This window comes from Brienomyrus brachyistius, chromosome 16, assembly GCF_023856365.1.
Source record: "Brienomyrus brachyistius isolate T26 chromosome 16, BBRACH_0.4, whole genome shotgun sequence".
Taxonomy (NCBI): Eukaryota; Metazoa; Chordata; class Actinopteri; order Osteoglossiformes; family Mormyridae; genus Brienomyrus; species Brienomyrus brachyistius.
The window spans coordinates 636,697-660,795 of NC_064548.1; the positions used below are offsets into that span (position 1 = coordinate 636,697).

Below are 24,099 nucleotides of genomic sequence, written 5' to 3' on the forward strand. Positions count from 1 at the left end.
CCTGGCAAGCGGAGCCCTGAGGTTGGCTCATTACAGTTCCCCTAGCTAAAAACTACACAGAGGCATGTCAGCTTCTCACTTCTGACCGCCTTCTTGCCCATCCTTGCATCTGTGCACTTTCTCACACATTCCACTGTCTGACATATTGTCTTTGTTGAGCAACAGTCTCGTGTTAGCTTGAGAAGAGCCTCTCACCTGACTCGTGTACTGTACTATGGCTTAAAATCGGACACTTCTCATAGCTTGCTGCTGCTCCAGGTTGACATTCACTGCATGTGGCTCAGGTGGGGAGATGGGCTCCAAAGAAAGAGGCAGAAAACGGCAAGAGTGGAGCTCACGGTTGTGCCGGAATAGCTCAGTTGGGAGAGCGTTAGACTGAAGATCTAAAGGTCCCTGGTTCAATCCCGGGTTCTGGCAGCACGTGACGTGAGTCTTGGAGCTCGTCTCCGCCTTGGGCTGCGATGTACCAGCTGGTTCCATGGTGTAATGGTTAGCACTCTGGGCTCTGAATCCAGCGATCCGAGTTCAAATCTCGGTGGGACCTGTCATGGGCTCAGTTTTGCGCCCCAAGGCGCACTCTTGCCCAAAAACGTTTCTTTTGCACTTTTTGCATGTGGTGTAGCCGACCTTTTCTGCCGCTTGGCCGGTTAGCTCAGCTGGTTAGCGCGTGGTGCTAATAACGCCAAGGTCATGGGTTCGATCCCCATACGGGCCACGCTTTCTCTTTCTCCCGGTGGTCGGAGTGCTTGGAGATCAGAGGTAAGGAAAATGAAAGTGTCCGACGTGATTATAAGAACACAGTCGTGCCAGATTCACCTGCGTCGTGGTGAGAAAAAGAAATGGAGGATACACGCATTTCTCTTAGCTGACAATTCTGCAGCAAGTGGACTGGCAAAGTGTACGTCTACATACACAATTTGCTCAAAGAGCGTAGTAGTACTTGAAGAAAAATCCAACCCGCACTGTAAAACCATGCTGCCTTCTGGTGTTGTTTACAAGTATCTGATGGAACGAACTTTTTTGGAGGCATTTATTGGAAAAGTCGACGGAGTTGTCAAGCATCCCGAAGCAGCACTTCCACTAGAAGGTCCCAGAGTTCTTGTGCTTCAAGCACTTCAATTTATAAATACTCCGTTGATCTTAACAGTTGTGTGAAATGAGCTGTCATCACTCCGTTTTTGCTTTAGCAATTTTTCCGGTCTTTCGGCGGAAAGCCGGTCTCTTGTGTTTGCATGGGTGGTTCAGTGGTAGAATTCTCGCCTGCCACGCGGGAGGCCCGGGTTCGATTCCCGGCCAATGCAAAGCGGCTCTTTTAATAACTGTACACTCAGCGCTGAACTCCAGCTAATTCAGTCTTATCTCAAGACAGGTACTCCACATTTCCGCTCAACCCCTGGCAAGCGGAGCCCTGAGGCTGGCTCATTACAGTTCCCCTAGCTAAAAACTACACAGAGGCATCTCAGCTTCACACTTCTGACCGCCTTCTTGCCCATCCTTACATCTGTGCACTTTCTCACACATTCCACTGTCTGACATATTGTCTTTGTTGAGCAACAGTCTCGTGTTAGCTTGAGAAGAGCCTCTCACCTGACTCGTGTACCGTACTATGGCTTAAAATCGGACACTTCTCATAGCTTGCTGCTGCTCCAGGTTGACATTCACTGCATGTGGCTCAGGTGGGGAGATGGGCTCCAAAGAAAGAGGCAGAAAACGGCAAGAGTGGAGCTCACGGTTGTGCCGGAATAGCTCAGTTGGGAGAGCGTTAGACTGAAGATCTAAAGGTCCCTGGTTCAATCCCGGGTTCTGGCAGCACGTGACGTGAGTCTTGGAGCTCGTCTCCGCCTTGGGCTGCGATGTACCCGCTGGTTCCATGGTGTAATGGTTAGCACTCTGGGCTCTGAATCCAGCGATCCGAGTTCAAATCTCGGTGGGACCTGTCATGGGCTCAGTTTTGCGCCCCAAGGCGCACTCTTGCCCAAAAACGTTTCTTTTGCACTTTTTGCATGTGGTGTAGCCGACCTTTTCTGCCGCTTGGCCGGTTAGCTCAGCTGGTTAGAGCGTGGTGCTAATAACGCCAAGGTCATGGGTTCGATCCCCATACGGGCCACGCTTTCTCTTTCTCCCGGTGGTCGGAGTGCTTGGAGATCAGAGGTAAGGAAAATGAAAGTGTCCGACGTGATTATAAGAACACAGTCGTGCCAGATTCACCTGCGTCGTGGTGAGAAAAAGAAATGGAGGATACACGCATTTCTCTTAGCTGACAATTCTGCAGCAAGTGGACTGGCAAAGTGTACGTCTACATACACAATTTGCTCAAAGAGCGTAGTAGTACTTGAAGAAAAATCCAACCCGCACTGTAAAACCATGCTGCCTTCTGGTGTTGTTTACAAGTATCTGATGGAACGAACTCTTTTGGAGGCATTAATTGGAAAAGTCGACGGAGTTGTCAAGCATCCCGAAGCAGCACTTCCACTAGAAGGTCCCAGAGTTCTTGTGCTTCAAGCACTTCAATTTATAAATACTCCGTTGATCTTAACAGTTGTGTGAAATGAGCTGTCATCACTCCGTTTTTGCTTTAGCAATTTTTCCGGTCTTTCGGCAGAAAGCCGGTCTCTTGTGTTTGCATGGGTGGTTCAGTGGTAGAATTCTCGCCTGCCACGCGGGGCCGGTCGCGTATAGCCATAACACAGTGGCAGCCAATGAAATTGAAGGATTTTTTTTGCGAAGCGAAGAGACCCTCCCCGGCGCTGCAAAATCTCCGTTAATGATTTTTTTTCTGATACATTTCAAGTTAGATTGAAATGCTAATCATTTTGAGGCATGTTTTCAAAAAAGCATGAACAAATTTCTCCATTTCTTGTAATCACATTCATCCATTATTCTTCGTTTTCTTGATATTGATGTATTTAATAAACAGCTTAAAACTATGGTTACAATTTTATTTATTTATTTATTTATGTCGCTGTGGTAATTAAACAGACATAGACAGTTATGAATAAAATGTATTGTTTATTGAGTCTATTTACACAGAAAGAGACAAGTACTCAGGTTCTCATACTCAGGGGTATGATAAGATATACATCCATCCATCCATCCATTTTCCAAACCGCTTATTCTACTGGGTCACGGGGGTCCGGAGCCTATCCCGGAAGCAATGGGCACGAGGCAGGGAACAACCCAGGATGGGGGGCCAGCCCATCGCAGGGCACACTCACACACCATTCACTCTCACATGCACACCTATGGGCAATTTAGCAACTCCAATTAGCCTCAGCATGTTTTTGGACTGTGGGGGGAAACCGGAGTACCCCCCACGACGACATGGGGAGAACATGCAAACTCCACACACATGTGACACAGGCGGCGACTCAAACCTGGGTCCCAGAGGTGTGAGGCAACAGTGCTAACCACTGCACCACCATGCCACCCCCAAGATATACATTACCGCTCAAAAGTTTGGGATCACATGCAAATTTCTTTGTTTTCCAAAGAAAAACACATTTCTGCATCTTTTTGCCTCGGTCTCAAAAGGCACCAAGCTAGAACCGGCCCCGTGTTAGTGGAAACGGGGCTTGTGACTTGTACTCATGCATAATATTCTGCGGGTCGCTCAGCAGCGCAGCATATGAAACTAGACTCGGATTGTAAGTGTGTGGTTTTGATAATTGATGTATGGATGGATGGATCCTTAATAAGAGATATAAACAATAAGGTCCAGTCGCCAACTAATCATGTAAAATACGTCATAAACTCATGGTTGTTAAACCCAGAATAAAAATGAAGACGTATAACTAGGAAAGTCAACTTGCACATTTCAATTTTGGTTCGATATAATCACGTTGTCCTTAACCTTCCAGTGCAGGAGGGGACGGTAATGCGCATCGAATGTTTCCGAACCTGTGTGTGATACAACCGAGGAAGAGCCGATGACTTCGGGGGAGGAGGGGCAGGCGACTCGGAAGAAAAAGCAGCAGAACCCAATGCAGCCTGTAGCCCATTCAAAGGCCTACTGTTGGACCTCTGCTTATTTTGCAATACGTCTTTAGTACGGACTGAAAAATGTCCGATTTCGATGAGTTTGAGAAGCAGTTAAGCGAAAATCGGCAAGGTAAGTTTGGCTTTGAAGATCGGTGTATGCTCCCTGTTTTAGGGTAATAAAGTGGCCGGCGTGTCCTAGCGCCGAGGATGGTGCGGAGGGCACTTCTGCTGGTTCCGAAAAGAAAAGCGCGGCTGGGAAATCGGAGCCTTTTATCCGAGCGCTCGCCGATTCTGAAACCTGCCCGATTCTTCTTCTCCCAGCTGCCGCAGGATCCCCGAAAACTGACCGCTTTGGTAAATCAGTGACATTCTTTGCTTGGCATTGTTATAGAGATCGCTAGGCCTGCATCCATCAGTGCCCGGCGTACATAACATGGACATTTCAATGAAACGTTATTGGGGTGCACTCGATGTGAAAGCCTGCGGTTTTATTTATTTAATTATTTACCATTATACACTTGGATCATAAATTGCGACCCGCGTATTTTCATTCGCAGTAACACACTATGCATGGATGTTTGTTGCAAGCGTTATATTTTCAAGATCACGTTTAAAGTTTTATGCAAATAAAAACGACCGCGACCACTTGATTTAAAGTCCGCACTTAATAACAGTGTTAGTTACTTGGTTTTTAAATACTACGACGAGTTTTCTATATAATGATATGATTTTGTCTCTTTCCGATGCACAATAGCCTTTCCCTTGGGTCCGAAATGCTGGCCCTGTCATCCGTACAGAATAAGTCTTTCTCACACGATCGCCGTTTCTTCATGATGTATAGACTCTAAAAATCAGCCGCGTTCCCTGGAATCATAACAACTGCTTTTAGGTCGTTATTGCAAAGTCTTGCACCTGTATCTACCTTTACAGCGGATAGCAGTAACTAACAATGATGTACAGTTATATAACAATACACATATAACTTCATTAAAGTGCAGAGAATCCAGTAAACTGAATAAACTTAAGCCATACTAACGCAACTGAAATATACAACATGCGTTACAACGGAGTCGAAAGTAGGATTGATTTATGTACCTATCAAATGGCAATCTTGTCATATCAGCTCCTTATCACTAAATCACTAAAATGTCATTCGAAACGACCTGATTCGGCTAGACGAGCACTAAGTGCCGCCGTGTTTGATAAACTAGCAGTTCCAGTCATTCATATCTGCGCTCTGACTATGCCTGCGATTGCGGTAATTGGTTATTACCGATTTACGTAAGATGCATTGGCCGCTCCGTGTCTGTACTTTTGCAGCGGTGCATTACCGTAACGCTGTTATAACTGATGCATGAAGCTGATTCCTCGAGCAGCACCTGCGTTTAAATGCTTCACTGAAAACTGCACCTTCAGGGATTTATTTAAGCTTCTATATGAAGGACCTGCTGGGATAGAAAGGTGATATTTTATTGCTAGTTTAATAAAGTGCTGTCTGTCAGATTGAAACGATATTAATTACCCATCCATCGTCCAACCAGTTATCTTAGTCAGGCTCCCCTGGAGCCTATTCCAGGCAAATTCCCCATACAGAGAGCAGAGGCAAAATTCAGGCCTCCAGACTCGGAGGCGTGAGGCAACTGTACTCACCACTGTGCTCCTATATCATTAATTAGTCTGGTTATGTTTTTATTGTTTCACAACAGACTGACATTCAAGGGGATGTCCTTGTGCCCTTGAAATTATTAGCCATTGAGAGATGGGTGTGTTTGTTTCAGGAGGGTGTGATTGAATATGTGAATTGAATGGAGGTGCTTCATTCTGGTGAGGAAACTGGGGAGTTAGACCCCGTACCACATCTTGGTCTCCGTAAGTGACTTTTAAGGCATAGCGCTGGGTCAGTCAGCATCCAGCACCCCAGGGAAGTTGGTAATATGATTACTCTGTGACTCATGGGCTTCAAACCCACAACCATCCGGACACACATTCATAATCCCTCTGAGTTACACATCTTGGATTTATCGAAATGGATGGTAGGGGGGCAGTCATGTCGCTCCGCCCACCGTCTCACTGGTACCACGGTGTCGTCCCCCAGAGCGGGAGAAGGAGCGACACAAGAAGCGTAGCCGCAGCCGGTCTCTGAGCCGTGGCGAGAAGCACCGCCGCTGGAGCAAGGACTCCAGGGGGCGGAGTCACGAGAAGCGCAGCAGCAGCCGCGACCGCAAGGGTCGTGACCGACGGAGCAGCTCACGCGAGCACAAGAAGCACAGGTACCCCCCCTCACGGTCCCGGTTACAGGCACTGAAGCTGATATCTAGCTTGGTTTGAGGCCTCTTAACAAGTTTCTTTCACAATCAACCAATTGGTTTCTTCGTGGTGGGAAGGGGGACTGTATCCATATTAAATTTTAACTGGCGTTTATAAGTAGCCCCCGCCATAGCGATGGGACCTCAAAGCCAGCCTAAAAAGTGGCGCATGGTCACACCCTCATGACCTTAAACTGCCTGCGATCCAAAGTTAAATGTAAACATTCTGCCATCTGTTTGTTTTTGCCAGATTCTGAGTGTTTACACTGTATTGTTTGGGGAAAACAACCTTCTGTTTTGTGTTTGGGCAGCTACTCTTCTCGGAGAAGCCGTAAGAAAAGGACATACAAGTACTGGGATGTTCCCCCTCCGGGATTCGAGCACATCACCCCCATGCAGTACAAGGCAATGCAAGGTATGGATGCGACGCTTCCATGTGTGCTAGTTCAGTATTGCAAGGTTATGGTATATTGGTTGCAATGAAAGCATTTATTCTGGAGTGCCCTCCTCCCCCCCTGTTGGTCAAAGAGGGAATAACACTTGGGATGATTTCAGACAGTGTGAAGAGAGCTTAAACCTAGGGGTTAGAAGCAAATGAAGGCGACGATCCGGATGTTCTGGCCGTCCCTGGTTGGGGTCTTGAAGCCCTTTCTCCTCCCCACAGCTGCAGGGCAGATCCCCACGATAGCTTTACTGGCAACATCCACCACCAGCGGCGTGGCAGTGACGCCCACCCAGGTGCCGATGGTCGGCAGCCAGATGACCCGGCAGGCCAGGCGGCTTTATGTCGGCAACATCCCCTTCGGCCTGACGGAGGTGAGTCCAGGCAAAGTCCCGCGTTGCCTTCTGTCATGCATACTGGTGTCATGTGTAGCTCAGTGAGTTAGGACACTGAGCCGGTCACAAGAAGGTTGTTGGTTCAAATCCCTTGGGCAGCAGAGTGATTTCACCATTGGGCCCCCGAGCGCAGCCCTTAAGCACTATTTGCTCTAGGAACTGTCTGGTCCTGCTTCTTCAATGAAATGTATGTTGCTTTGGATGAAAGTGTCCGCAAAATAAATAGATAAATGTACTAGACTTGTCAGTCATTTTTTTTCTCGTTTGCCTGTTTTGATGTCTTCAGACGTCTGCCTGTCTTCATTCAGTGTGTCTGCCTGTCTTTTTAGGAGGCCATGGCGGATTTCTTCAATACCCAGATGCGATTGGCTGGCTTATGTCAAGGTCCCACCAATCCCGTCCTCGCTGTTCAGATAAACCAGGACAAGAACTTTGCCTTCCTTGAAGTAAGAGTCTTTCCTGCCTAATGGCTGCTGTGTCCAGGCGGAGACCGCAGCCTTCCCTGATTAACGACGTTCTTCGTTCTGCCCTAGTTTCGGTCCGTGGATGAGACCACGCAGGCAATGGCCTTCGACGGCATCATTTTCCAGGGTCAGTCGTTAAAAATCAGGCGGCCCCACGACTATCGCCCCCTGCCTGGCATCTCAGAGCAGCCCGCCTTCCACGTACCAGGTCCGTTTTGCTTGTCGCCGTCATAACCTTAATCTTTATTTACCTTTGAAGAGCCGATCGGCAAGGCCAGTTTTTTGTACTCGTTACGGACTGACTGTCCTTCGCAAGCTGCGGATGTCTTGTCATATAAAGAGGGAGACTTTCACTTTTATTTACTTAATGTTGTAAATATTTAGCAGACAGTTTTATCCAAAGTGAAGAATGTTTTTTTTTTTTTTTTTTTTTTTTTTGAGAAATCAGGGTCAGCCTGTCCCTAGAGCAAACTCGCCGGCCCAGTGGTGTGATCACCAGTGATGTGAACCAGTGATCTTCTGATGATAACGCTGGCATCCTAACCAGCTGAGCCACACACACACACACACAGCTCAGTCACTCACTTCTTACTGTTAACATAGGCTGTGTGGCTCTGTGATGTTTGCCCATGAAAAGAAGGTTGCTGGTTCAAATACCAGGGTTGGCAGAGTGATTTCACCACTGGGCCCTTGAGCAAGGACCCTAACCCCCAAATTGTTCTAGGGTTGCTGGCTCCTATTCTAGTCAAAAATTCTGGACACACCTACTGCAAATGACTTGTTTTTCAGCAAGATAATGACCCAAAGCCCACCTTGAAGGTTATGCAAGTAGCTTATTACCTTGTGAACTAGGAAAGAGATGGTCCCCACAGCCCCCCAACCTAAACTCTATAGAGCTGGTTTGGGATCAGTTGGATGAGAGTAAGAGTAAGGTAGCCAGCTTGCGCGCAGAACTTGTGGAAACTCGAGGACTGTTGGAGAAACGGTCCAGGTGGGTACATATGTTAGCTGGTTGAGTCCGCAATGCTGTCATCGAAGCCAATGGCTCCTATTTTGAAGAGACAAAAATTTTGTCTTTGCAGTACTTCATATGCATAACTTCCATGCCCAAAGGCCTTTTACTATAAGGTGAATAACAGCTAAAATAGAGACAAATGCATTAAGAGCAGGTGTGTCCATACTTTTGACTGGTGCTGCATGTGTCAGCATCTCCCATGGAGAGCAAGATGGGAGAGACAAAAAACAGTCGTCAAACTGCCCCAGTATTTAGGTATTTTTTTGCTGGAGTTACATTTATCTGATATTATATAGAAGATAACGACGTCATACTGATTTGAAGTTGGCTTATTTCACTCGCGCCGTTTGCTCGTGGTCATTATCCGGCATGTTGACGGTTTGCTGTGATCGGCCGGCTTTGGGCGCCGTGCCGCTCTGTCTGCAGGGGTCGTCTCCACCGTGGTTCCAGACTCGCCACACAAGCTCTTTGTCGGAGGCCTGCCCAACTATCTCAGTGACGATCAGGTACCCCGCCCTCAGTCTCTGTCGCCGGGGAGCCGACCCACAACCCTCCTGTGTTTCTGTCCCACTGCTGCACGTGGAACTCAAGCAGGCATGCACACACACGCACGCACGCACGCACGCACGCGCACGCACATACATACATACATAAAATAAACACTCGTCTCTGTGTAACTGATTAGTAGGAAAAGAAAGCCTGTCAAAGTTACCTCACCGCTTAAAATTCATTACAAGATACTGGGGGGTCAAATGTCAGCATCATGTTTAAAGCTAGCTGCTGAAAATAGCCGCACATTTGAGGTTTTTTTTTTTTTTTTTTAAAGATATTCATGGGATTTATTAAACATTTATTAGACATGTAGGTAATGAGTTGACAGTTACATTACGCTCATTGTTTATCCAGCTGTAAATTATGAAGATATTGAGACCCCGCTAATGTAAAAGGTACGTTTCCCAAAACCTCATGTTATCGACTTGCATAGTTGGAACCATTCAGTTGTAAGTTGCTAATGTTGTTAGCAAATAACCTTATTAGCAACAAAGGCTTTGGGAAACGTGCCTTACAGCTGGCGGCTTGCCAAACCAGTCACGTAGCCAGTCCCTGTGCTGCCTGTTGCTGGGTACCCTGGAATATTTGTATATCGGGTTAATTGCTGAGTGTTAGTCGGATGAATCAGCCGCGTCGTTTTGCTGCATGAAAATTTAAAATCGAGTCATCTGCGCGTCACCTAACTGACGAATACCTCCACATTGCCGTACACCTGTGTTTGCCCAATCCCAGTCCTCGGGGAACCGCCGACTGTCCACATTTTCGCTCCCTCCTAGCTCCCAGCCAATCAGGAACACCGAATACCTGGTACAGGTGCGCTGAGAGGAAGCAAAAACGTGGACTGACCGGGGGGGTACCCCCGAGGACTGGGCTGGGAAACACTACCATAGACTGTGCTTGAAATGTGGGGGAGATCGACCAAGTCCCCAAACGCTTCAGTATTCGCAGACGTGCCGTGTCTCACGTCCATGTCCGCACACTGAGAACGATGACTTCACATCCCGTTAACAGCGATGGGGAGCTGCGGAAGAATCGTTCCCTACATTGCTGTGTCGCTCGAAAGGCAGAAAATACTTCGGACCTTTTTCCCGGTGAACGATTATCAGCTTCACTGGAGTTTTCACATCGTGCCCCATGCCCTATTCTGTTATGACGTCAGTGATGGATAATATTACCATAACAACATGCACAGATGAGGTCGTCTTACTCTGAAAGTGTTGAAAGGGTCACATTTTAGACATTTTCTACTTCTCATTAGCATCTTTTATGATTTTTTTTTTTTTCTTCCTATATCGCCACCCCACTGAAATCGGCCCATTATAGACATAATCCATACAGGCATTTAATAGTTTACCTATTTATTTTGCAAAAGTTAATCGCAAAACGTTTTGCGTCCACCCCTGCATTGTAACATTTTGAGCTCCGGTGTCCCACTCACTTTAGCCTAAACTGTTAAAAATGGCAAGACTCAGCCCACAAGATAGTGATCGCGGTTTCAGTGAAAGGTAAGTGAGAAGTGCAGTCAGTTTGTTTTTCTTTGATTTTTTTCCTCCTTTTCGGATTGTCATCGTAATCTTTCTTATCCAGTGTGAGTCACATGTAATCCAAGTCAAGAGGAAGGCTGTACCAAAGCAGCACTGGGGGGAGAGAGTTTGAATCCAGCAGAACTGTTAATGTATTTCACGTCAAAGCCAGTAAATGTGCCATAGACAGGTGAAATGGAAACCGCTGCTTGTATCCTGGTGTTTACATTTTTTTTGCAGTCCCTGCTACCGCTTTGATACTTACAGCTCTTTCATTTTTGTTCCCCACTTTGTCCCCAGCTAGGGGCCTGTAAGATCGTTAAGTCTTCGCTCATAATTTGTTCAGTAGTACTGACCTACTGCTGCCATGCCAACATGTAACACAAGGCAAGTAAGACATTCCGTCCCTCGCACGGATATCCTCCCTGTCGACGGCCTGCCCCTGTGGGGGGGCTCTGTCCTGGAGTGCTCTTAAGCATATGGGGTCCTTTTTTGGGGGTTGAAGGCTGGGGAGAGACTTATTATGCTGATCACAGGGTATAAATTTGATTATTTTTTTTTTTTTGCCCCTAAGAGAAGGTAGGAGGTAGCGCCCTCTTGTGGCTGCCAGTGTCCCAGGTGACTCCTTTCTGAAGTCAGTGGTTAATGCGGCTTTACAGTAGATTCCTGTAGAATAAGTGAGGAATGATGTTAGCAGAGCTATTTCGTCCTGTTTGGCTTCAAGCCGTGGCCCCTTTAGCAGGACCCTGTGGCGGCTCTTAGCTTTACCTGTGAGTTTATCTCCTGTAGGCTTTGTCCCTCTAATTAACTGCACCAATGTGGTTCTTGGTTTTAAGAACAGGAAGTCAGTGATTCGGCTGGGTTTGTGTTCTGCCGAGTCGCCCCCCCCCCCTCCACATTGTATACATGGAACACTTAACATATAATTAGCTGTTTTTATTTAGTTTTTTTTTTTATATACCATCTAGCTTAATTATTGTGGCCCTTAAAATCAGATGCAACTCGGTCCATATTTCAAAATTCGTAGTTGGAATTATCAGAGAACTTGATTAGGAATTCAGTTGTGTTGTATATGCTGTAGGATGGGGGGGGGAATCTGTGTTATCATTCATTGACAAGAATCAAAATAGTTACTTTTGTACGCTCCCAGTAAGTAAGTCATGCAGAAAGGGCACAGGGGGCTTTGAGCTCTAGTGTTGCACCGTAATGTCGAGCCACTTGTCATAAAGCCATTTTCCTGATGTCTTCACTGTTTCCTCATGTCGTTTTGCAAAGTTTAACATGCTGCTTCTCCCACAGTTAAGATTAGCATTTCTAGCGAGGCGCCGTGCCTGGACTGTCGGGCTAATCGCCCCCCGCGTCTCCTCCTCTTGCCCAGGTGAAGGAACTCTTGACGTCGTTCGGACCTCTTAAGGCCTTCAACCTTGTGAAGGACAGTGCCACGTCACTGTCTAAGGGTTACGCTTTCTGTGAATACGTGGACATCAGTGCCACTGACCAGGTGCGTGAGGTGGGGCAGCAGCTGGAAGGTCTGGGGTGACTCGGGGCTTCCGGATGGAATTGCTGACGCTTGTGTGGGATGCATCCCGCAGGCCGTGGCTGGACTCAATGGCATGCAGCTCGGAGACAAGAAGCTCATCGTCCAGCGGGCAAGCGTGGGGGCTAAGAATGCCAACGCTGTGAGTATTTGCCCTCGGCTGCCGCCTTTCTGATGTCCTAAACCCAACTTGGTTCCTGGGTGCCTCCCAGGAAGCTTAATGCCCCTATTTCTTGGGTTTATTTGGGTCCATGTAAATTTCTCGCTGTTACTCGAGACGATTGGACGATCAGGGGGTATCTGACACTCTTGTCGCCCCCCGGGACAGACGGCCATCATCGAGACGCCGGTGACGCTGCAGGTTCCAGGGCTGCAGCGGCTGCAGAGCTCCGGCATGCCCACGGAGGTGCTGTGCCTCCTCAACATGGTCATGCCCGAGGAGCTGGTGGACGACGAGGACTACGAGGAGATCCTGGAGGACATCCGGGAGGAGTGTTGCAAGTACGGCAACGTGCGCTCCATCGAGATTCCGCGGCCCGTCGATGGCGTGGAGGTGCCTGGCTGTGGCAAGGTGGGACCCGTACTCTCCTGTACCAGTGGCAAAAAGAAGACCTCTGTAGGCACTAAACACAGGCTCATGGGAGCATTTCTTGCACAAAAGTGTTTTGAAAACGGAATAATTTTTTGTGTAAGAAAAACAATCTGATTGGTTCAGATAGACGGACAATCTGATTGGTTCAGATAGACGGACAATCTGATTGGTTCAGATAGACGGACAATCTGATTGGTTCAGATAGACGGACAATCTGATTGGTTCAGATAGACGGACAATCTGATTGGTTCAGATAGACGGACAATCTGATTGGTTCAGATAGACGGACAATCTGATTGGTGCAGATAGACGGACAATCTGATTGGTTCAGATAGACGGACAATCTGATTGGTTCAGATAGACGGACAATCTGATTGGTTCAGATAGACGGACAATCTGATTGGTTCAGATAGACGGACAATCTGATTGGTTCAGATAGACGGACAATCTGATTGGTTCAGATAGACAGACAATCATTTTTCATTCTGCCCTCAACATTTTCTTTGTGTAAGAAAGAAAATTTTGTACAATCATTGATTACTCGCAAATGTTAATAGTCATCCGCTGTTTATCTTGAATATGTAAAAGCAGTGCGCGTATATTTCCTCGTTAGTATAGTGGTGAGTATCCCCGCCTGTCACGCGGGGGCCCGTCGCGTATAGCCATAACACAGTGGCAGCCAATGAAATTGAAGGATTTTTTTTGCGAAGCGAAGAGACCCTCCCCGGCGCTGCAAAATCTCCGTTAATGATTTTTTTTCTGATACATTTCAAGTTAGATTGAAATGCTAATCATTTTGAGGCATGTTTTCAAAAAAGCATGAACAAATTTCTCCATTTCTTGTAATCACATTCATCCATTATTCTTCGTTTTCTTGATATTGATGTATTTAATAAACAGCTTAAAACTATGGTTACAATTTTATTTATTTATTTATTTATGTCGCTGTGGTAATTAAACAGACATAGACAGTTATGAATAAAATGTATTGTTTATTGAGTCTATTTACACAGAAAGAGACAAGTACTCAGGTTCTCATACTCAGGGGTATGATAAGATATACATCCATCCATCCATCCATTTTCCAAACCGCTTATTCTACTGGGTCACGGGGGTCCGGAGCCTATCCCGGAAGCAATGGGCACGAGGCAGGGAACAACCCAGGATGGGGGGCCAGCCCATCGCAGGGCACACTCACACACCATTCACTCTCACATGCACACCTATGGGCAATTTAGCAACTCCAATTAGCCTCAGCATGTTTTTGGACTGTGGGGGGAAACCGGAGTACCCCCCACGACGACATGGGGAGAACATGCAAACTCCACACACATGTGACACAGGCGGCGACTCAAACCTGGGTCCCAGAGGTGTGAGGCAACAGTGCTAACCACTGCACCACCATGCCACCCCCAAGATATACATTACCGCTCAAAAGTTTGGGATCACATGCAAATTTCTTTGTTTTCCAAAGAAAAACACATTTCTGCATCTTTTTGCCTCGGTCTCAAAAGGCACCAAGCTAGAACCGGCCCCGTGTTAGTGGAAACGGGGCTTGTGACTTGTACTCATGCATAATATTCTGCGGGTCGCTCAGCAGCGCAGCATATGAAACTAGACTCGGATTGTAAGTGTGTGGTTTTGATAATTGATGTATGGATGGATGGATCCTTAATAAGAGATATAAACAATAAGGTCCAGTCGCCAACTAATCATGTAAAATACGTCATAAACTCATGGTTGTTAAACCCAGAATAAAAATGAAGACGTATAACTAGGAAAGTCAACTTGCACATTTCAATTTTGGTTCGATATAATCACGTTGTCCTTAACCTTCCAGTGCAGGAGGGGACGGTAATGCGCATCGAATGTTTCCGAACCTGTGTGTGATACAACCGAGGAAGAGCCGATGACTTCGGGGGAGGAGGGGCAGGCGACTCGGAAGAAAAAGCAGCAGAACCCAATGCAGCCTGTAGCCCATTCAAAGGCCTACTGTTGGACCTCTGCTTATTTTGCAATACGTCTTTAGTACGGACTGAAAAATGTCCGATTTCGATGAGTTTGAGAAGCAGTTAAGCGAAAATCGGCAAGGTAAGTTTGGCTTTGAAGATCGGTGTATGCTCCCTGTTTTAGGGTAATAAAGTGGCCGGCGTGTCCTAGCGCCGAGGATGGTGCGGAGGGCACTTCTGCTGGTTCCGAAAAGAAAAGCGCGGCTGGGAAATCGGAGCCTTTTATCCGAGCGCTCGCCGATTCTGAAACCTGCCCGATTCTTCTTCTCCCAGCTGCCGCAGGATCCCCGAAAACTGACCGCTTTGGTAAATCAGTGACATTCTTTGCTTGGCATTGTTATAGAGATCGCTAGGCCTGCATCCATCAGTGCCCGGCGTACATAACATGGACATTTCAATGAAACGTTATTGGGGTGCACTCGATGTGAAAGCCTGCGGTTTTATTTATTTAATTATTTACCATTATACACTTGGATCATAAATTGCGTGGATGTTTGTTGCAAGCGTTATATTTTCAAGATCACGTTTAAAGTTTTATGCAAATAAAAACGACCGCGACCACTTGATTTAAAGTCCGCACTTAATAACAGTGTTAGTTACTTGGTTTTTAAATACTACGACGAGTTTTCTATATAATGATATGATTTTGTCTCTTTCCGATGCACAATAGCCTTTCCCTTGGGTCCGAAATGCTGGCCCTGTCATCCGTACAGAATAAGTCTTTCTCACACGATCGCCGTTTCTTCATGATGTATAGACTCTAAAAATCAGCCGCGTTCCCTGGAATCATAACAACTGCTTTTAGGTCGTTATTGCAAAGTCTTGCACCTGTATCTACCTTTACAGCGGATAGCAGTAATCATGCAGTTTTCATGCAATTCACAAAATTTTATCCACATCTACATATAGAGGCCTATTATCAGCAACTGGCAGTCCTCTGCATCAATCTCCTGGTATGTCTGACTGCTTATTCTTTAAATATTGCTAACACATTTTGGAGGTTTGGTTTGGGTCATTATCCTTTTGTAGGATAAAACTGACCCCAATCAAGTCTTGTCACAGGGTATATAATTGAACGGTAGTGTATGTCAAATATTAAATAGATGAAATGATTAATTTTCTTAAACAGCAGTGTTAATGCATGCATTTTGTAGCATTTTAACAAATGACTCATTGAATCCTGAATCAAAACAAAAAGCATAATTAAAAATAGCATTGTTATGACAATACTAACAGTGATGCTGCAGCATTTTAACAACTGTCAGATAGTTAGACATACAGTACCAGTCAGTAATTTGGACACACCACTCTGCCTACAAAGGGACTGGGTCATATTACCTGGATACTTGAGCTAAACCCAGTAGAAATGTTTTTCAAGGAGTCTGACCAGAGAGTTAAAGAAAATCGGCTGAGTGCTCAGCATATATGAGACGGCTCCTTCAGGAGAGCTGGAAAAGCATTCCAGGAGGCCACCTCATTAAACTAGTATAAAGTAGAAAGCAGGATCAGTCAGTCCCTGGAGCAGCTGGGGTTAAGGGCCTTGCTCAAGGGCCCAATGGTGGGATCACTCGGCCAGCCCTGGGATTTGAACCGGCAACCTTCTGAGTTCCAACAGAATTGTCCCCCCCAACAAATTATTTTTTTTAAATAACTTTTCTGAGTAGTGCATAATTCCATGTGTATTACTTTATAGTTATGATGTCTTTATAAATATTATAAAATGTAAAGAATAGTACAAAGAAACAATTCTATAGGTAGGTGTGCCCAAAACTCCTGACTGACGCCGTAACACTTTCTTAGACTCACCACACTGGTTGAGGTGGTGATGAGACAAGAGAGATTTAGCCAGTGGATAGGGAATGATTAATAGGACAGATCTGAAAGGGTCACGATGGGGAATTTAGCCATTGGGGTAACTGCCCCACACTTTGAGAGATGCTCAGGGATAATTTATGACCTTAGAGAATCAGGAACAAACAAGGAACATATTAACCATATGTTAAAATGCTGCAAGTGTATATTCAAACAATACTGAACTATAAAGAATATAAAACAATCTTTACTTTTTTTGTTTTAAAAAAAAACTATGCTTGCCACTTCTTTAAGAAAACCTACCTAACAGCGGCAATTTTTACAATCTGATTGTAACCCACCTGTTGCCATGCATTATTTGTCAGTGAAAAATGAGCCCAGACACAAAATAGCTGTTCTTAATAAAGTGGACAGAGTGTATATGGAAAACATTTACAATTTTTACAAATAACGCTGCTCTTGAAGTAGCAGGTAGTGTGTTACTTTTTTCTCTCCGCTGACCAACGCTGCTTTTCAGCCTCATAAAAAGGAGATTTTTGAAACTCCCTCCAGGTCATCTCTGGCTGCATAGTCTTGAACAATGGAACAAACAGAACACAGGCATCAAAACGGGCCTGAACGTGGCCAAAACAAGATGAATAATAAAGAACTTGGATGAAAAATTCTGATCATGACATCCAGAATTATCCTCCATAATTGAAGGGAAAGAACCTTTAGCATCATGGACTCCAACAACTTGCAAACCTGAAAGCAAAGTGAAAAAACCACAAATGAACCACAAATAATATTGATTCCTTAATTTATACTGAATCCTGAAGAGTGACTGTTTGTGTGTGTGCATGCATATGAGATTCTCACTCATCGGGCCTTCGGTTTTGGAAGGGGACCAACAAAGCATCATCCTCTCCAATTCCTCATCTTCCTCTATTTCTATAAAACAAAATAGATATGAATAAAAGACATAATCAATGCACAGAACCACATATATGAAACTGTCAGCCAACCTGGAGGATTAGTAGAAGTGTCTGGAAGTGCTGGTCTTGAGGGAGCAGAAGCCTCCAGTGTCATCTGAAGATTGCTGTGCTTCAGCCTCAGGTACTGCTGTAGTCGGTACATTTTGCTGCCTGGTACGCATTGTTGTTTGAGGATAACAGCCTCATACCCATCATCCCTACTGTCCCAAATATCCTTCCAGGTCTTGCCAGCACGGACTCCAAACCCAACCAAATTCTCATCCTCACTTTTGACAGGTGGTAGTTGACAGGCGTAAAGAAACACAGAAGGGCATGGAATTATAAACAAGAATTCTGTGATCTGACACCTTTGCCATTTGGTAGCAAAGTAAGTGTAATAGCTTCTAACTGACTTGCTTTAACCTAAAACAAGGTTTGTTTGAACAACTTTAGTAGGTTTAATACTTAACGATTATGTGAGCAATTCTTTAATATCTAAGTTAACGGCAATGCCAGCAAACAATATGCATAAAAAAGTTGTAGTTAAATATCAATGACTTACAGGAAAGTTACCGTCACAGTACCTTGCATATAGGAACGTGCAGAATTAGTATATGTATAATACACTATATATATAAGGTTAGTTTATAAACGGTAATCCAGTTTATTCTGTCTCATCTGCCTAGACTCATTCTACTTGACCAGTGTATGCTCGTTTTACTGCAAATTACTCATTTTCCATAAATGGACACTGTCTAGCTTAATAAATGTACTGCTTTACCGGGCCACTAATAAAAGATACTTTTGGATTCCTCACGATGAGTGGAATTCTTATGAACGGTACCCGCCTTAATTTCCAAAGTCAAACATGTTTTTATTTAAATTGTGCATTAAAAATTGAATATTAATTATTAAATATTTCAAAAGCAATGCTACCTATGGAGCGAGTGAATAACTACTTCAGCATTACACAGAGAGCTTCGCGAGGGGCTCCGTAAAACGTACAGCATCCAGTTCGATTTTGGAATGTGAAATACATCGGAATATTTAAGAAAATATAAGATTGCTGTTCAGTTTACCTTGGAAAGTCGTCCTTTCCGTTCGACCGGGCGGTTTTTCTTTTAGGTGAATCACCAAATTTACTGAAATACTACTCACTCTCTGCTGCTCTTTTCCAAAATGCAGTTGTGTCGACTGTCGGTAGTGATAAGGGTAAAACGTCATTGGAGGCGTCGAAACAGCGACAAAACATCAACCAGCGGCCGAAAGAATATTACATCCGTACTGTTAAGCACTACCATTGAAAATGAATGGGAATAGTTAAGGGAAGTTAAGCTAAACTTTTCTCGCCGCCCGCGCGGGAGGCCCGGGTTCGATTCCCGGCCAATGCAAAGCGGCTCTTTTAATAACTGTACACTCAGCACTGAACTCCAGCTAATTCAGTCTTATCTCAAGACAGGTACTCTACATTTCCGCTCAACCCCTGGCAAGCAGAGCCCTGAGGCTGGCTCATTACAGTTCCCCTAGCTAAAAACTACACAGAGGCATCTCAGCTTCACACTTCTGACCGCCTTCTTGCCCATCCTTGCATCTGTGCACTTTCTCACACATTCCACTGTCTGACATATTGTCTTTGTTGAGCAACAGTCTCGTGTTAGCTTGAGAAGAGCCTCTCAACTGACTCGTGTACCGTACTATGGCTTAAAATCGGACACTTCTCATAGCTTGCTGCTGCTCCAGGTTGACATTCACTGCATGTGGCTCAGGTGGGGAGATGGGCTCCAAAGAAAGAGGCAGAATACGGCAAGAGTGGAGCTCACTGTTGTGCCGGAATAGCTCAGTTGGGAGAGCGTTAGACTGAAGCTCTAAAGGTCCCTGGTTCAATCCCGGGTTCTGGCAGCACGTGACGTGAGTCTTGGAGCTCGTCTCCGCCTTGGGCTGCGATGTACCCGCTGGTTCCATGGTGTAATGGTTAGCACTCTGGGCTCTGAATCCAGCGATCCGAGTTCAAATCTCGGTGGGACCTGTCATGGGCTCAGTTTTGCGCCCCAAGGCGCACTCTTGCCCAAAAACGTTTCTTTTGCACTTTTTGCATGTGGTGTAGCCGACCTTTTCTGCTGCTTGGCCGGTTAGCTCAGCTGGTTAGAGCGTGGTGCTAATAACGCCAAGGTCATGGGTTCGATCCCCACAAGGGCCACGCTTTCTCCTTCTCCCGGTGGTCGGAGTGCTTGGAGATCAGAGGTAAGGAAAATGAAAGTGTCTGACGTGATTATAAGAACACAGTCGTGCCAGATTCACCTGCGTCGTGGTGAGAAAAAGAAATGGAGGATACACGCATTCCTCTTAGCTGACAATTCTGCAGCAAGTGGACTGGCAAAGTGTACGTCTACATACACAATTTGCTCAAAGAGCGTAGTAGTTCTTGAAGAAAAATCCAACCCGCACTGTAAAACCATGCTGCCTTCTGATGTTGTTTACAAGTTTCTGATGGAACGAGCTTTTTTGGAGGCATTTATTGGAAAAGTCGACGGAGTTGTCATGCATCCCGAAGCAGCACTTCCACTAGAAGGTCCCAGAGTTCCTGTGCTTCAAGCACTTCAATTTATAAATACTCCGTTGATCTTAACAGTTGTGTGAAATGAGCTGTCATCACTCCGTTTTTGCTTTAGCAATTTTTCCGGTCTTTTGGCGGAAAGCCGGTCTCGTGTGTTTGCATGGGTGGTTCAGTGGTAGAATTCTCGCCTGCCACGTGGGAGGCCCGGGTTCGATTCCCGGCCAATGCAAATCGGCTCTTTTAATAACTGTACACTCAGCGCTGAACTCCAGCTAATTCAGTCTTATCTCAAGACAGGTACTCCACATTTCCGCTCAACCCCTGGCAAGCGGAGCCCTGAGGCTGGCTCATTACAGTTCCCCTAGCTAAAAACTACACAGAGGCTTCACACTTCTGACCGCCTTCTTGCCCATCCTTGCATCTGTGCACTTTCTCACACATTCCACTGTCTGACATATTGTCTTTGTTGAGCAACAGTCTCGTGTTAGTTTGAGAAGAGCCTCTCAACTGACTCGTGTACCGTACTATGGCTTAAAATCGGACACTTCTCATAGCTTGCTGCTGCTCCAGGTTGACATTCACTGCATGTGGCTCAGGTGGGGAGATGGGCTCCAAAGAAAGAGGCAGAAAACGGCAAGAGTGGAACTCACTGTTGTGCCGGAATAGCTCAGTTGGGAGAGCGTTAGACTGAAGATCTAAAGGTCCCTGGTTCAATCCCGGTTTCTGGCAGCACGTGACGTGAGTCTTGGAGCTCGTCTCCGCCTTGGGCTGCCATGTACCCGGTGGTTCCATAGTGTAATCGTTAGCACTCTGGGCTCTGAATCCAGCGATCCGAGTTCAAATCTCGGTGGGACCTGTCATGGGCTCAGTTTTGCGCCCCAAGGCGCACTCTTGCCCAAAAACGTTTCTTTTGCACTTTTTTTGCATGTGGTGTAGCCGACCTTTTCTGCCGCTTGGCCGGTTAGCTCAGCTGGTTAGAGCGCGGTGCTAATAATGCCATGGTCATGGGTTCGATCCCCATACGGGCCACGCTTTCTCTTTCTCCCGGTGGTCGGAGTGCTTGGAGATCAGAGGTAAGGAAAATGAAAGTGTCCAACGTGATTATAAGAACACAGTCGTGCCAGATTCACCTGCGTCGTGGTGAGAAAAAGAAATGGAGGATACACGCATTTCTCTTAGCTGACAATTCTGCAGCAAGTGGACTGGCAAAGTGTACGTCTACATACACAATTTGCTCAAAGAGCGTAGTAGTTCTTGAAGAAAAATCCAACCCCCACTGTAAAACCATGCTGCCTTCTGATGTTGTTTACAAGTTTCTGATGGAACGAGCTTTTTTGGAGGCATTTATTGGAAAAGTCGACGGAGTTGTCATGCATCCCGAAGCAGCACTTCCACTAGAAGGTCCCAGAGTTCCTGTGCTTCAAGCACTTCAATTTATAAATACTCCGTTGATCTTAACAGTTGTGTGAAATGAGCTGTCATCACTCCGTTTTTGCTTTAGCAATTTTTCCGGTCTTTCCGCGGAAAGCCGGTCTCGTGTGTTTGCATGGGTGGTTCAGTGGTAGAATTCTCGCCTGCCACGCGGGAGGCCCGGGTTCGATTCCCGGCCAATGCAAAGCGGCTCTTTCAATAACTGTACACTCAGCGCTGAACTCCAGCTAATTCAGTCTTATCTCAAGACAGGTACTCCACATTTCCGCTCAACCCCTGGCAAGCGGAGCCCTGAGGCTGGCTCATTACAGTTCCCCTAGCTAAAAACTACACAGAGGCATCTCAGCTTCACACTTCTGACCGCCTTCTTGCCCATCCTTGCATCTGTGCACTTTCTCACACATTCCACTGTCTGACATATTGTCTTTGTTGAGCAACAGTCTCGTGTTAGCTTGAGAAGAGCCTCTCACCTGACTCGTGTACCGTACTATGGCTTAAAATCGGACACTTCTCATAGCTTGCTGCTGCTCCAGGTTGACATTCACTGCATGTGGCTCAGGTGGGGAGATGGGCTCCAAAGAAAGAGGCAGAAAACGGCAAGAGTGGAGCTCACGGTTGTGCCGGAATAGCTCAGTTGGGAGAGCGTTAGACTGAAGATCTAAAAGTCCCTGGTTCAATCCCGGGTTCTGGCAGCACGTGACGTGAGTCTTGGAGCTCGTCTCCGCCTTGGGCTGCGATGTACCCGCTGGTTCCATGGTGTAATGGTTAGCACTCTGGGCTCTGAATCCAGCGATCTGAGTTCAAATCTCGGTGGGACCTGTCATGGGCTCAGTTTTGCGCCCCAAGGCGCACTCTTGCCCAAAAACGTTTCTTTTGCACTTTTTTTGCATGTGGTGTAGCCGACCTTTTCTGCCGCTTGGCCGGTTAGCTCAGCTGGTTAGAGCGCGGTGCTAATAATGCCATGGTCATGGGTTCGATCCCCATACGGGCCACGCTTTCTCTTTCTCCCGGTGGTCGGAGTGCTTGGAGATCAGAGGTAAGGAAAATGAAAGTGTCCGACGTGATTATAAGAACACAGTCGTGCCAGATTCACCTGCGTCGTGGTGAGAAAAAGAAATGGAGGATACACGCATTTCTCTTAGCTGACAATTCTGCAGCAAGTGGACTGGCAAAGTGTACGTCTACATACACAATTTGCTCAAAGAGCGTAGTAGTTCTTGAAGAAAAATCCAACCCCCACTGTAAAACCATGCTGCCTTCTGATGTTGTTTACAAGTTTCTGATGGAACGAGCTTTTTTGGAGGCATTTATTGGAAAAGTCGACGGAGTTGTCATGCATCCCGAAGCAGCACTTCCACTAGAAGGTCCCAGAGTTCCTGTGCTTCAAGCACTTCAATTTATAAATACTCCGTTGATCTTAACAGTTGTGTGAAATGAGCTGTCATCACTCCGTTTTTGCTTTAGCAATTTTTCCGGTCTTTCCGCGGAAAGCCGGTCTCGTGTGTTTGCATGGGTGGTTCAGTGGTAGAATTCTCGCCTGCCACGCGGGAGGCCCGGGTTCGATTCCCGGCCAATGCAAAGCGGCTCTTTCAATAACTGTACACTCAGCGCTGAACTCCAGCTAATTCAGTCTTATCTCAAGACAGGTACTCCACATTTCCGCTCAACCCCTGGCAAGCGGAGCCCTGAGGCTGGCTCATTACAGTTCCCCTAGCTAAAAACTACACAGAGGCATCTCAGCTTCACACTTCTGACCGCCTTCTTGCCCATCCTTGCATCTGTGCACTTTCTCACACATTCCACTGTCTGACATATTGTCTTTGTTGAGCAACAGTCTCGTGTTAGCTTGAGAAGAGCCTCTCACCTGACTCGTGTACCGTACTATGGCTTAAAATCGGACACTTCTCATAGCTTGCTGCTGCTCCAGGTTGACATTCACTGCATGTGGCTCAGGTGGGGAGATGGGCTCCAAAGAAAGAGGCAGAAAACGGCAAGAGTGGAGCTCACGGTTGTGCCGGAATAGCTCAGTTGGGAGAGCGTTAGACTGAAGATCTAAAAGTCCCTGGTTCAATCCCGGGTTCTGGCAGCACGTGACGTGAGTCTTGGAGCTCGTCTCCGCCTTGGGCTGCGATGTACCCGCTGGTTCCATGGTGTAATGGTTAGCACTCTGGGCTCTGAATCCAGCGATCTGAATTCAAATCTCGGTGGGACCTGTCATGGGCTCAGTTTTGCGCCCCAAGGCGCACTCTTGCCCAAAAACATTTCTTTTGCACTTTTTGCATGTGGTGTAGCCGACCTTTTCTGCCGCTTGGCCGGTTAGCTCAGCTGCTTAGAGCGTGGTGCTAATAACGCCAAGGTCATGGGTTCGATCCCCATACGGGCCACGCTTTCTCTTTCTCCCGGTGGTCGGAGTACTTGGAGATCAGAGGTAAGGAAAATGAAAGTGTCCAACGTGATTATAAGAACACAGTCGTGCCAGATTCACCTGCGTCGTGGTGAGAAAAAGAAATGGAGGATACACGCATTTCTCTTAGCT

General features: G+C 46.3%; 1 protein-coding gene and 5 non-coding genes across 6 annotated transcripts; all 6 read left to right on the forward strand.

Annotated features, from left to right (window-relative positions):
* The first annotated feature begins 344 nt into the window (after positions 1–344).
* Positions 345–417, forward strand: trnaf-gaa (transfer RNA phenylalanine (anticodon GAA)). Its single transcript has one exon. It is a non-coding gene; the product is annotated as a tRNA-Phe (tRNA).
* Positions 418–472: 55 nt separating this feature from the next.
* On the forward strand, positions 473–544 carry trnaq-cug (transfer RNA glutamine (anticodon CUG)). Its single transcript has one exon. It is a non-coding gene; the product is annotated as a tRNA-Gln (tRNA).
* Positions 545–1,736: 1,192 nt separating this feature from the next.
* On the forward strand, positions 1,737–1,809 carry trnaf-gaa (transfer RNA phenylalanine (anticodon GAA)). Its single transcript has one exon. It is a non-coding gene; the product is annotated as a tRNA-Phe (tRNA).
* A 55-nt stretch (positions 1,810–1,864) lies between these two features.
* Positions 1,865–1,936, forward strand: trnaq-cug (transfer RNA glutamine (anticodon CUG)). Its single transcript has one exon. It is a non-coding gene; the product is annotated as a tRNA-Gln (tRNA).
* A 2,000-nt stretch (positions 1,937–3,936) lies between these two features.
* On the forward strand, positions 3,937–13,076 carry LOC125709953 (splicing factor U2AF 65 kDa subunit-like). The gene is made up of 10 exons (XM_048979045.1): positions 3,937–4,108; positions 6,074–6,248; positions 6,596–6,699; positions 6,949–7,100; positions 7,451–7,567; positions 7,655–7,793; positions 9,027–9,106; positions 12,054–12,176; positions 12,268–12,354; positions 12,541–13,076. The coding sequence occupies exons 1-10, from the start codon at positions 4,060–4,062 to the stop codon at positions 12,916–12,918; spliced, it is 1,404 nt and encodes a 467-aa protein (XP_048835002.1). The 5' UTR covers positions 3,937–4,059; the 3' UTR covers positions 12,919–13,076.
* A 6,456-nt stretch (positions 13,077–19,532) lies between these two features.
* trnaq-cug (transfer RNA glutamine (anticodon CUG)) lies at positions 19,533–19,604 on the forward strand. The gene has a single exon. It is a non-coding gene; the product is annotated as a tRNA-Gln (tRNA).
* The last annotated feature ends 4,495 nt before the right edge of the window (positions 19,605–24,099 follow it).